The sequence below is a fragment of the Apodemus sylvaticus genome, chromosome 5 (genome assembly GCF_947179515.1).
Source record: "Apodemus sylvaticus chromosome 5, mApoSyl1.1, whole genome shotgun sequence".
Lineage (NCBI taxonomy): Eukaryota > Metazoa > Chordata > Mammalia > Rodentia > Muridae > Apodemus > Apodemus sylvaticus.
This window is the reverse complement of record NC_067476.1, coordinates 68,273,109-68,287,399: the sequence shown is the minus strand read 5'-3', so window position 1 is coordinate 68,287,399 and position 14,291 is coordinate 68,273,109. Positions and strand designations below refer to the sequence as shown.

The 14,291-nt window shown below is 41.8% G+C and overlaps 1 protein-coding gene across 1 annotated transcript; it reads right to left on the bottom strand.

The window, feature by feature from the left end:
* Positions 1-569: 569 nt before the first annotated feature.
* On the bottom strand, positions 570-2,920 carry LOC127685555 (oogenesin-3-like). The gene is made up of 3 exons (XM_052182858.1): positions 2,634-2,920; positions 1,603-2,205; positions 570-1,149 (listed from the first exon to the last, which is right to left on the bottom strand). The coding sequence occupies exons 1-3, from the start codon at positions 2,918-2,920 to the stop codon at positions 570-572; spliced, it is 1,470 nt and encodes a 489-aa protein (XP_052038818.1).
* Between the last annotated feature and the right edge of the window lie 11,371 nt (positions 2,921-14,291).

The window sequence follows — 14,291 nt, the reverse complement described above, 5'->3', positions numbered from 1 at the left end:
GCATGATTAGCACTCCAGGTTCTCTTAGAGCTTCTCAGAATACCATGACCTTTGGGCCCTACTCCAGGTTCTCAGTACTCCTCCAGGTTCCAGGGTCCAACTGTACCTTTACAGCTACAATTCTAGGAAAACTCTCACTAACTAAAACTTCAGGGAACAATATTTACAAGCTTATAATTGTCCGATACTAAATAATCATTGAAAAATGTATAATTGTCTTTCTGACTCCCCCAGTCTCCTTCAACCTCATTGCATTATTTTCCATATCAATCTCAGTCCCTGGGATCTGAACCCACTGCAAACCAATTTCTTTCCAAAGTAAAGCCATGTCCTCTGGGTCTCCTTGATGACATACCTGCCTATAGGATGCCATGACCTGCACAATTTTAAGAGTGACGTGATTAGGGAGATGGAGAAAGAAACAGATTAAAAACGTGGAATCAAATGGGCTGTGGGCTGATAGAGATGCGCTAGCATCCCAAAAGCTCAGCATCTTTATTATTTGCAAGCAATGACATACACATACATGGTGCTCCATTATTCGTACCAGAAGGACCTTATTCTACTTACTAACAAAGACACTGACAAAGGCATTCTGTGTACTCTATGTTATAATGATAATGACAGGAATGTAAACACTCCAAGCAGGTACGAGTAGCAAAGGAGACTTTCTTGGGCTGCCTTTGGGCCCTAATTATGTCCATCAGCTCTGGACAAAGTTGCTTAAATCTGTCTTTAAGTATCTTGAAACCATCATAGCATTCCAGAGGGGCAGGGTACAGCTCCTGGGTCAACTGGCTCAGCTTGGCTGTGTGACAAAGAAGGCTCTTCAGGACAAACAGAGAGATGTAATTATGAGAGAAGCTGACTTTGAAGAGCTTGGAGCATTTGCTCAGGGCAGGCAAGAGGGCTTTGAAATGAGAGTCATTCATTCCACACCGCTCCAGTTCCAGAATTTGCAGGGTACTTGTAATGTTCTCAAGGATGAGCCCGGGAAGCTCATAGCCTACATCAGATAGAAAGAGAGCATTCAGGTTCAGATGCTTGAGCTTACAAATATTCAGACAATTGGGCAGGTACTCAAAGTCTGACTGTAAGAGCCGAGGGCAGTCCACAATTGACAAGGTCTCCAAAGGCTTCGTCAGGCAGCTAGGGAGAAAGCAAGAGATTATTTTTGCAAAATGGTATTCAAGAGCATTGGTGGGCTTGAAAGGACCTCAGGTAACACTTGTTCCAAATCTAGTCTATCTATAATGGTTTCAGTTTCATTCATTCTAGGGAATGGATGTACCTAAGAGAACTTAGATCTGTTCCCTACCACAACTGTGTCCATTTTCATCTTCAAATCCAGTGTCACATATTTTCCATCATCTACTCAACCCCTTACTGACTCAAACTAACCTTTCACATGTAAGCAATTAGAAGCATGCAGGTACATGGTCACACATATCTGAGTACAGAACTTATCTGTTCAGATATGCTATGTATATCTCTAACACTGCTAGGTTTACAGTGGTCAGACCATCAAGGTCTTACTTACTAACTTCTAAGGAAAAGAGTTGTGATTTCTATGTCTGCAGAATGCTCTTCATCCTCCCTTACCTGAGCCACTTGTCAAGGGAGTCTTCTAGAAGGTAGATATCATTCAAATAGAGATTCTTGAGACAGTTGAAGTTGGAGAGCAGAGAAAGCAACATGCTTTGCCACTTGTCGTCCCGGTCTTCACAAGCAACAAAACTGAAGGACTTCTTAATTCCCTCTAACATGAGGGTGCGAAGATTACTCATCTGCTCCAGGTAAGGAACAAGGTCTTCCAGGAATTCAAGACGGTCTTCTAGGAGACACCACTGACTCAGCCTCAACTCCAGGATACAGTTTAAATCAACCAATTTAAAGAAATTTATGACAGTAGAGACTGGTGAGGCACAAATGTGCAGTTTCCTGCAGCATAGATGAATGGAAGCTTTTCTCTGCTGGACCCACTGCAACAAGTATATGGTCCACTCATCAAAACTGGCCTTCATGACTTCAAAATCAGTTACCACCTTAAAATGTATTTTCCTTCTGAGGTTAGGACAGGTCTCTACTGGCTTTTTCTGTGCCAAGATCTGTGGTGAGTAGTGATCTTCATGGGATCCAGTCCATATGTTCCAGAAGTCGTGGTGCACATTCCTTCTCAAATCAAGCACTCTGAGTTTGCACCTACTGTAGATGGGTAGAATTTTCAGAAGATCAGACATACCTCATGGTCCATTCCTGGTCCACATCTCACACTTCAACTATCTCTTCCAAATGCCTTTTTCCCTATGCCTAGTATCCTTGTGCCACATGTTCAGTTAAAAAGGAATCAGCTACAGCCCTATCTGTCTCCCTTCATTCCATTCCATTTTATCCCAGTCTCATTCCACTTATACTTGTGTGATAAACAGGGACAGGTTATTCCTCAGGAGCTGTGTCCTCCATATATCCTATCATTTGCTCTGATGGCTGAGGCCAAGCCCAAGATTCTACAACCCTCTAGGCTGATGCTATCAGAAGCCTCTGGTCCATCTTTGGCCAAATACTCCCTGTTCCCAGATGTTCCTTCTCTACACACACAGAGCCTTCCTCTACCCTAGCTGGGTTTTGCTTACCGGGAATAAACCTTCTGGGTTACTAGGACATCCAACCCATCAAGCAGTGCTTTCAAAGTCTCCAGGTGAGGGTCATCTATCAGAGCTCCTACAGGAAGACATGGGAAGGGCCAGGCAGACACCATTGCCTTTAGGACCTTTGTACGCCTGCTGGTGAAGGCCCCCTTGAACATCTCTGGAAGTAGGTGACTGGGCAGTTCCTCCAGAGAAGAAATGGCTAAAGCTTCTTCCTTTAGTAGAGTGTGTCTTGCCCACTGAAAGAGTGTGGACACAGAGTCAACACTCATTGTGACTGATTTTCAGGAAAGATGATCCTGGGAAGCATAAAAGCAAAGACATCATTCAGAAAACTTTGAAAGCCTATCTTCCACACAAAGACTTCTCCTCCCAATATCACTGCTGTGATGGTAGAGGTTGCAGGTTAAGCATTTTGATCACTGGATATTAGTTTTAAAGCCATACTTCTCTCTGGTGTGAGAAACCTCTTCAAAGTGGGCTCTTTCCCAAATACACCCATCCAACTCCAACCATAGCTCAGAGAAATACACCCTACAGAGAAGGGGTCAACGAGAAAGCCCACACACATCTTGATAGACTGTTCAACACCCCAGGCCCTGGAGAGACAACTGGAGATGCATATACCCAGTTCCCCAAACTTCCCACAGTCTGTATCCTCCCAGCTGACTCAGTCTGTAATGAGGGAATCTGTGTAATAGGCATCATTAATTATTGACTTCAATGATTGGTTATTACATGCACTGGCATTTCAACAGAGGAGGTTAAGTGGGCTGCAAATTTGTCCTCTTCAAGCTACATAGCAGAACAGGATGGTAAAACACTAAACTGAGTCTGCAAACCTTTAATAGCCATTGCCAAGGTCTGTAGCTGTATGTAAAACATTTGCAAAGACAGGACTGAGATGGAGTTTATAATTTCCATGTTAAAGTCAGGAAACTTAGTAGCTCTATGTCATGGCAGGTTACTTCTAGACTTCAAGACTGCCCTGCCTAACCTCTCCAAAAATGAATGGAAGACCAAAAAAGAAAAGAATTTGAAACTATGTGTAAGAGCCGGGCATGGTGGTTCCATGCCTGTAATCTCAGCACTTGGGAGGCAGAGGCAGGCAGATTTCTGAGTTTGAGGCCAACCCGGTCTACAGAGTGAGTTCCAGGACAGCAGGGCTACACAGAGAAACCCTGTCTCAAAGAAACCAAAAAACAAAAACAAAAACAAGCATTCCCCTAGCACCCCCAGAAAAGATCAGCACAGTCAAGACATTTGAATACTCATATCTGGAATGCCCCACAGAATTTCCTGGAGTTCAGTGTTACCCTGATATTCAGAGTGAGACTGTCTCAAAAATACACAGAGAAACTACAGATTCAAAAAATGCCTTGTGGGCTGGAGAGATAGTTCATCAGTTAAGAGCCCGTTTTCCAGAATTCCTGAGTTCAATTACTAGCAAACACTAGGTAGCTCACAATTATCCCTGATAGGATCTGGCACTCTCCTTTGTTGTGTCTAAGAACAATGTACTCACATACATAAAATAAATTAATCTTAAAAAAAAAAAAAAAGACTTGTTATAAGCAACACACACTGGTCTGATGGTTAGCTGTCCCTCGGGTTGCTGAGGCAGCAGAAGCTCTGTTAATTATGTCCTTATCTCAAAAAGAAAATAATCAGTTAACTAAAAATATATACAAATGACACATTGAGGTGAATTTAAAGCTAGATTCTGCTGAGTGAGATAGAGTGCCCCAGTAAGGAAATTTTACCTGATCTGAACACGTTTAAAAATCTCTAGATTCCAGCAGAGGTAAGCGGTGACTCCAAGTGGCTCTAGGCGCCAAAACCCTGAGTGTGTCTCCAGCCACTCTATTTATACCTTTCCACTGAACCGCCCACTTTGTAAATACACCCTCCCAACCAAAATCTGCAGTCTGATTTAATAGTTGAATGACAACACACTTTCTTTTCTCATTTGGGAATTTAGATGATGTCAGGGTAGATTGGATAAACTCTCAGCCCAGGAAAAGAACTTAAACTACAGCAATAAGTAGTTATGAACTCCATCCACTAACAGAATTAGTGAACACTGACCTGACTTGTTAGTGATGGATTTATAGACTTGGATTTGTTTTGTTTTTTAATTTTTTTAAAAGATTTTATTTACTATTATATCCAAGTATACTGTAGCTGTCTTCAGACACACCAGCACCAGAAGAGGGTGTCAGATCTCTTTCCGGGTGGTTGTGAGCCGCCATGTAGTTGCTAGGATTTGAACTCATGACGTTCAGAAGAGCAGTCAGTACTCATAACAGCCCTCCTGCCTCAGACTTCCCTATGATATGGTGTGAGCTGCCACATCTGAATGAGTTTTATACCTCGGTTTTGTTTTGTTTTTGTTTTTGTTGTTTTTATGAGGCAGGGTTTCTCTGTGTAGTCCTGACTGCCCTGGAACTCAATCTGTAGACCAGGCTAGCCTCACCTGCCTCTGCCTCACAAGTGCTGTGTTTAAAGGCATACTATACCACTGCCTCGTGTGAGTTTTATTCTTATGTGAACAGCATAGTTCTGACAGTCAGCTTAGGATTTACAGGACTGTTCCTCATGATTGACCTGAAGTATTGAGAGACCCCCCCCCCAACTCAATGTTTTTAGACCTCTAAACAATTAGCCCAGCATAGAGTAACTTGTTTTTCTGCTTTCAGCTTGAGAAAGATAGCCCACCCTGTTCTAGTTCCAATGTTTAACTATACAATGCCCCAAGGACGTTTGCTCCAGATAATCTCTAACCTTCCTTACTTGCTCATTCTGTACTTCCCCATTCCCTGCATGTTTTGTCCACCAACCCTTATCTTGAGATTTTTTTTCCCCTTTAAATACCCCTGACTTCAGTTGCACGGGGTCTTCAGTCCTCTACCCCTGCATGATGTACTGCTGTGGAACCCAGAATTCTTGAATAAAGAAATCCTCATGTTATTGCATAGAGACTGTTTCTCACCAGTGATTTGGGTGTCGCCTTCTGAGGTGTGGGGTGCTGGGGCACCTTCAGTTTTGTGGGTCTTACAGTATAAAACAGAGAATATTAGGGTTAAAGGACCTTTGGCATGGTCTCCATTATGATTCTCTTCTGGAGGTTTCGACGTGTGCTGGATGCTGGGGTATGCCAAGGACGAGGATGGTGTAAAATTATTCATCTTGTGATGTTGATGCTGAGGATACAGCTCAGTTGTCATGATATCTGCAACATGCACACAATTAATACAGGAGGCAGGAGGATGGTCAAGTGATTCTAGCCTGAACTGCATAACGAAATCAGGTCCCAACCAACAACACTGAGACCTGTGGTCCTTTGTCACATAACAGCTTGGCAGTGAGACTTGAAGGATCAGGCAGTTTACACCATGACTTTTCAACTTCTGTTCTCAAAGCCTCTATTCCACCCACTGCAGCAAGGAGAGCCTTTTCAATCATCCACCTGGTTAGGCTCACCATGTCCCACTGAATTCCACCCACTGCTCCAAAACAAATGTTAAAGTTTTTTAAATAAAATGACATAAAACAGACACTTGGGGAATGGCACCATGGATAATAGAAGAGGGCCACAGACCTTAATAGGATTCCAGAAATTAGCACAACTGACTCCATGGCGGATGGATATACCATTCAGACCATAAAACTCAGCAGGTCAGAAAGTACCACAAGCCAACACCAAAACAAAATCTAGTCCATTATAGCTCATACATCTAGGAAATTCTCTAAATGTACTAACCTTGCTTTTGATTTCTGTTATTCACCTTCTGGCTAACTTTTCTTGTTAACAGATTTTTAAGATTTATTTATTGTTATATGTAAGTACACTGTAGCTGTCTTCAGACACACCAGAAGAGGGCATCAAATCCTCGGATCTCATGGATGTTGTGAGCCACTATGTGGTTGTTGAGATCTGAACTCAGGACCTTTTAAAGAGCAGTCAGTGCTCTTAACTGTTGAGCCATCTCTCCAGACCATCTTTGTTCTTAAAATATCTTGAACACCAAGTATAGGCTGGGAAGTAAAGACCCAGCTTAATATTGCCTTAAACTTATATCTGGATAGTTTTCTCTGGAGAATACACACCAATAGAGAAATCTCTCTGCCCTGTTGTACCCTCTAGCTGTCTCAAATATAAACCTTCATCAGGTTCAGCATGTAAAATCTGTCACAAGAACCAACACAGACACAATTTACCTTTGTCCCACCAGATACTAAATCCTGCTCCTTTGAATTTTACTCCCTTTTAGAAAGGTTATTCAGGAGAAAGCATGATGGAGAAAGGTGACCACTCCATTGATGGTGAGAGTATAAACTTATACAACTGCTTTAGAAATCAATTTGGTAGTTTCTCAGGAACCTGGAAGAAGTTCTATCTGAATATCCAGCTATACCACTGCTGAGCACATACCTAGAAGATGCTCCATCAGCCATCAAAGACACTTGCTCCACTCTGTTCATAGCAGCTTTATTCATAATAGTCAGGAACTGGAAACAATCTAGATGTCCTTCAACTGAAGAATAGATAAAGAAAATGAGGTACCTCTAAACAATGGAATGCTGTTCAGCTATTAAAAACGAAGACATCATAACATTTTCAGGCAAATGGTTGTAACTTGAGTCCATCATCCTGAGTGACATGCTAACCCAGTCCCAAATGGACAAATAAGGTATGTACTCATTTATAAGTGGATATTAGCCATAAAATACAGGTACCATATTAAACTCCACAACAAATCTAAACAAGAAGGAAGGCCCAAGCTAGGAAGGTTGAATCTCACTAAGAAGGGAGAATAAAATAGTCATAAGAGACAGATGGAGGGAAAGAGGATGGTGAGGGGAATGCAGGTTCAGGATCAGGTATGGGGAAAGTCAGGAAAGATGGCTAGATGAAATGAATGAAATTGTTCAAGTGCCTTAGGTGAGGAGCTGGGGAGTTTCTCCAGGATGACACAGACACCTGCAATAAAGAAGGTGCACAAGAATCAATGAGGGTGACCTTACCTGTGACTCAGGTATTGGGGATATGGAACCAGAAAAGGACAGCTCCTATAGTTGGAGAAAAACCACAGTGGAGCAATGGAGACACCAACCCACCCACAAAATATATCCTGTCTATTAGAAATTCAGGGACAGGGGATAGAGCAGAGGCTGAGCGAATGGCCAACCAATAAACTGGCCCAATTTGAGACCCATCTCAAGGACAAGCACCAATCTCTAAAACTATTAATGATACTCTATTATGAATGCAGAGAGGAGCAAGTTGTCCTCTGAGAGGTTCCAGAGCAGCTGGCTGAGAGGGATACAGACACCCACAGCCAAACTGTGGATGGAGCTTGGGCACTCTTATGGAAGAATAGGAGGAACGATTGTGTGCACTGGGAGGATAGGAACTCTATAGGAAGACCAACAGAGACAACGATCCTAGACCACTGGGGCTCTCAGAGTCTGAACAACCAACCAAAGAGTATACACAGGCTGGACCTTAAGCCTCCCAAACATATATAGCAGTTTGGTCTTCATTTAAGTCCCAAACACCTGGAACAGGAACTATTCCAAAAGCTATTGCCAGTCGGGCAGTGGTGGTTCATGCCTTTTATCCCAACACATCCCAAGGCAGAGGCAGGCTAGTTCTGAGTTCAAGACCACTACAGAGTGATTTCCAGGACAGCCAGGGCTCTACAGAGAAAACCTGTCTTAACAGAAAAAAAAAAAAAAGCTATTGCCTGCACTTGCACTTGGGATATGTTCCTCTAGAAGGACAGCCTTGTCTAACTTCAATGGGAAAGGTAATACCTTGCCTTGCAGAGACTTGAAGTGCCAGGGTGGAGGGAATACCCAGGAGCCCCACCCACTCAGAGAAGAAGAGGGGTATAGGGAATGAATTGTGGAAGTGGGTGAATGGGAGAGGGATAGTGAGCAGGATATAAAGTGAATCATTTAAAAAAATAAATTTAAATTTAAAAACAATGTGAAACAAAGAACGAATGAATGTGTAATGGTTATTGCTGGTTGTAAACTTTACTATGTCTAGAAAGAAGTACAATCCCGAATTGGAAGATTTACTTCTGATCCAGACCTTGAGACTGGAAGATACAAGTTTCTGACCTGGATCTTGACATGGAGATCTTGAGACATAGTAGCAAGGAAACCCAGGAGACTAAGGCAAGGAGATTTCTGAGTTCAAGATCATCTGCAACAAAGCAAGTTCCAGACCCAGGCTCAGTGGTACTCTCCTTTAATATCTTTAATCAGCCCACGTCTTCTAAAAGTGCTACTCTCTGAGTAAAGCACAGATAAACCATCACATTCCACTCCCTGGCCCCACAGTCTTGTTAAAACAAGAGTCTATGGGGGGCCATACCTAAACATAGCATAATGAAAAAATACATTTAGTCCAATTTCAAAACTTGAATACTCTACAGCAGTCTCAATGTTAAAAATTCAAAGTCTCTTCTGAGATTTCATCCAAACAGTTTACAGTAATCCCCAAAGCAACACAGGAAACCAGGTGGGCAAACTCCACATTCTGCATCTCCAGATCTGACATCAAAGCAGTTTTCAGATCTCCAACTCCTCTTTCATCTTTTGTGGATTGCAAACTTCTTTCTACTGGGCTGGTTCCACTCCCTGTAAGTAGCTTTCCTCAGCAGATACCCTATGGTTCTAGCATCTTGAATATTTTGAGGTCTTCAAGGCAACTTCAGTGTTAGAGCTTCTTGTTTCAATGTCTAGTACCAGGGACTGGGGTATTGTTGTGATAGGCCTGACCATGTATTTTGGATACATGAATGTGGATTTTGGGAATTTGGACTTGGAAAGCAGTGGAATGCTTTATATAGGGCTTAAAGAGTTATCTGAGAACCTGTGACTCATTCAAATGGTCTTTTACTTTTTTTTTTTTTTTTTGGTTTTCTAGATTTTGTTTTTTTTTTTTTTTGAGACAGAGTTTCTCTGTATATCCCTGTCTGTCCTGGAACTCACTCTTTACACCAGGCTGGCCTCGAACTCAGAAATCCAACTGCCTCTGTCTCTGCCGCCCAGAGTGCTGGGATTACTGGTGTGTGCTACCACCACCTGGCGATTTTTTTCTTTTTTTACAGATTTATTTATTGTTATATATAAGTACACTGTAGCTATCTTCAGACACACCAGAAGAGGGCATCAAATCTCATTATGGACCACCATAATGAGCCACCATGTGATTGCCAGGCGGTGGTGGCACATGCCTGTAATCCCAGCTCTCTGGGAGGCCAAGTGAGGCAAATTTCTGAGTTCAAGGACAGTCTGTTCTACAGAAGGAGTTCCAGGACAGCCAGGGCTATACAGTGAAACCCTGTCTCCAAAAAAACAAACAAACAAAAATAAATAAATAAATAAATAAATAAATAAATAAATAAATAGAGCCACCATGTGGTTGCTGGGATTTGTACCCAGGGTCTTCAGAAGAGCAGTCAGTCCTCTTAATTGCTGAGCCATCCCTCCAGCCCTCACATGGTCTTTAAGGGACTTAATCTCAGACTAGGGGTTGCATCCATCAGCCAACTACAGTGATGGAGGCTGTAGTCATTTGCTGGTTGGACTGTCCTGCCATCTGGTTCAAATGTGGTAATTTATTTTTTTAATTTTTTAGGTTTTTTTTTTTTTTTGAGACAGGGTTTCTCTGTGTAGCCCTGGCTGTCCTGGAGCTCACTCTATAGACCAGGCTGGCCCCGAACTCAGAAATCTGCCCTCCTCTGCATCCCAAGTGCTGGGATTACAGGCATGACACCACCAACCAGTTAACTTGGTAATTTATGAAACCCCAAATGAATGTAGTCCATCTTCTGCCAATATCCAAGGATGACAGTAGCCCAAGGTTGCCCACAGATTTGTCTCCAGATTTAAACTATTAATGTGCAGTACAGAAATAAAATAAAAACAAATGTTGACATGTAGAGGTGAGATGCACGTGGGAGAGGATGGTTTAGGCTTGTAAGGTGAAGGCAATGGGACCTGGTGTTCAATGTCAGATGGGGCAGAATAAGGTGGTCCAGGCAAGTATGAATCACATGAAATCCAGTCTTGATGAAAATGGGGTCAAAGAACAGGACTGCAACTTCTGGAGGAAGACTACTAAAGAATTTTCATTTTTAAGAGCTCATCTGAGAGAGGTCTTCTAGGTGTGTGGGACGGCTTGGGGAGCATACAGCAAAGACTGGAGGAAGCTTTCTGCCTCTTCCCACAGGCACAGAAAGGGAGTCCAATCTGTATTAAAGAATAAAGAATGCTGAGAGTAAAAGACAACTTTGTGGCTAGCTCACTGGGGAAGTACCCATTTGTAATTTTGTTTGCTTGTTTTTGTTTGTTTGTTGTTGTTTGGTTGGCTTTTTGAAAGATAAGGCTATAGCTATGGCCCTGGCTATCCTGGAATTCCTTATCTAGTCAAGGACAGCCTAGAATACTTGGATCCCTACTGTCCCTGCTTCAGGCAGAGATTAAAGGGGCGTGCTCTCACACCTGGAAGAGAAGTTAGAAGCAAGCTGGAAGCCCTTGATAATATCCTCAGCCCTGTAAAACAGTGATCTAAGGAAAGGGTGGAAAGAAAGATCCCATGAAAGAAGTGAAGCTGATGTCTGGAGTATTGAATAAGAATAGTTTGCATGCTACTGGCTCCTCTATATTCTGAGAGAACTTCAGGTATGGAAAATGTAGAAGCTGATAGGGAAATGTACTGGAGAATGTCAAGGTTCAGCTGGGTTCCAGAAATTCTCCTGCTTCAAAGGTTGAGCAAGTACTACATGCTTCTGGCAAACATCTGGCTAAACTATTAACTCTGCAGAATCTCAGATCTACATAATGTGATTTCAAAAGACTGTAGAAAACAAAAAGCTAAATTCTTATTGGGTGCTGGAGAGCGTCCAGTGGTTAAGAATTCTGACTATTATTCCAAAGGATCCCCATTCACTATATTTATGTAGTTGCTCACAACCACAGAAGTTTACCAACTCCAGCCCCAGGAACTGCAGATGAAAACACTCAACCTCATAAAACAAAATAAAAACTAAGATGTTCTTAAAGGTAAAGCAGCATCATTAGTAAAAGTTTCTCCTTTCCTATTTTGTTTAGATCTGTTTTACTTACCTTAGGTACTAGTGTTTACCTGAATGTAAGGGTGTGCCAATGAGTGCAGTTGGCACCAGAGGCCAGCCAAAAGAGGATATCAGATGCCCTTTAGAGAGTTATAGGTTGTTGTGAATTATCTACTTAGGTGCTGGGAACTGAACTTGAAGCCTCTGTAAGAGTGACTACTGTCCTTAACTCCTCTCCAGCCCCAGGGTTTTCTTATTAAAAGTGTGATAGCAACAAAGAGAAAATGCTTGAATGGTGTAATAATAACAGGTTCATCTGGTTTTCACAGGTAAGAAAAATTAGGGCTGGATGTGATAACTCACACCTGAAATACCAGCATTTTGGAAGCTAAAGGCAACATAATTTAGAGTCCTAGGCCAATTTCAGATGCATAAGAATTCTGAAGACAGCTGGGCAACTACAGTGTACTCACATATAACAGATAAATTTTTTTTTTTTTTTTAAGATTTTACTACACTGTAGCTGTCTTCAGACACTCCAGTAGGAGGCATCAGATTTCATTATAGATGGTCACGAGCTACCATGTGGTTTCTGGGATTTGAACTCAGGACCTCCAGAAAAGCAGTCAGTGCTCCTAACCACTGAGCCATCTCTCTAGCCCCATAACAAGTAAATCTTAAAAAAAAAAAAAAAAAAAAAAATTAAACCAGCTGGGCAGTGATGTTGTATGCCTTTAATCCCAGCTCTTGCGACATAGGTGGATTTCTGAGTTCAAGACCAACCTGAGTGAGTTCCAGGATAGCCAGGGCTACAGAGAGAAACCCTTTTTTGATGGTGGGGTGGGGTGGGGTAAGGATTCTGAAGACAGCTTGAATACCTGAGATATTTTCACAAAAAACAAGCAAAACAAAAATTTAGGATTGTATGTACCACTCTTGTATTTGACTTCTTAGCTAGCAGTCTAGAAGCCAGGATCTGATTTACTGTAAGAAGCAATGCATAAACTGTGTGTGGTCTCCCCCCCCCCCCCCCCCAATTCCAGGATTCAGGACCTGAAGGCATGAAGATCAGAAGTTATCTTTGGCCTTGGCAGGACTCTGAGTTCTTGGTCATTTTAGGAACCACCAGACACAGGCTCAATCAGGGGAACTAGGGAGCTCTAGAGAGAGCTGGGTGATTAATAGTACTGGTAGCTATTGTAGAAGACCCAGATTCAGTACCAGTGCTCAGATGGAAGTTCATAACCATCAGTAACTCCATTCAATTCCGGGGTTATCTGGCCCTGTACTCTGCACTCTTCTGGTTCTGCAGACATGTGGTACACTAACATACATGAAAGCATACACCCTGCTGGGTGTTGGTGGTCTGCAGAGTGAGTTCCAGGACAGCCAGGGCTACCCAGAGAAACCGTGTCTCAAAAAAAAAAATAAATAAATAAAAAGAAAAAAAAAAAGAAGGCATACACCCACAGGCATACTGTTACAATTAATATTTAAAAGACTACATTTATGTATTTCATAACACTTTATTTTTTAATCATAACAGTATAATTGTATAATAGTAATAATAGATATAATAAATATAATAATTTGACAAAACTATGATGCTACATAATAAAAGTTGTGCTAGACTTTTGCCAAAGTGATATCCATCCCAAACTCCCATGTCCCACTCATTGCTCTATTTCACATTCATGGACTTTTTTTTATTACTTGCATATATATGTGTGTGTATGTGTGTGTGGGTGTGTATGTGTGTGTATGTTCTAATATGCTCTGTTAGTGACCACTTTGTATTGATATAAACAAACAGTATGTTCCCAACCAGGAAAGACTATTTGTCTACTTTCTGTATTCTTAGTTCTTTGTCTAGTTTTTCTTCTGGCCATTTTGTCATGGATATTGTTCCTGTTCACCTCATGCTTAGGTAGCCATGTTTGTGAGACTTTAATGGTGTAACTACTTGTACTCCCAGGAGACGTTCTTACAGTTAAGTTCCTGATCCTCTGGCTCTCACACTCTCTTCACTCCATCTTCTATAATGTTTCCTGAGCTTTAGGTAATACAGTGTTGTTTAGATGTATCCACTGAGACTCAACTAAATTTACATTTTACATAATTGGCCATATTTCTAAAGGCTATCTAGTGCTCACAGCATGCCTTTATGCCTCCTATTATGGTCTGTCAGTGCTGATGTGACATAATTATATCATGTGTCAAATACTGTATTAAGTGTCCATTGTAGTGGCATTGCACCTGAAATGTCCCTATCCTAGGAGTCACATTTTTTAGTTAAACTTCTATTGAGCATGTAGGTTTTGAAGTCTGCCACACTGTCATGTTTTATGGAAGTCAGAACATAACCACAATGGTATTTAGCACAGGACTTTGGGACTGTCTGTCTTTCTGTCTTTCTTTTTTAACCTCTTTAATTCTACTTATGAGAGAGAGACAGAGAGACAGACAATGATTAAGAGAGGAAAATAAGAGAGAAAGAGAGCTGGGAGGTGGTGGCGCACGCCTGTAATCCCAGCCCTTGGGAGGCAGA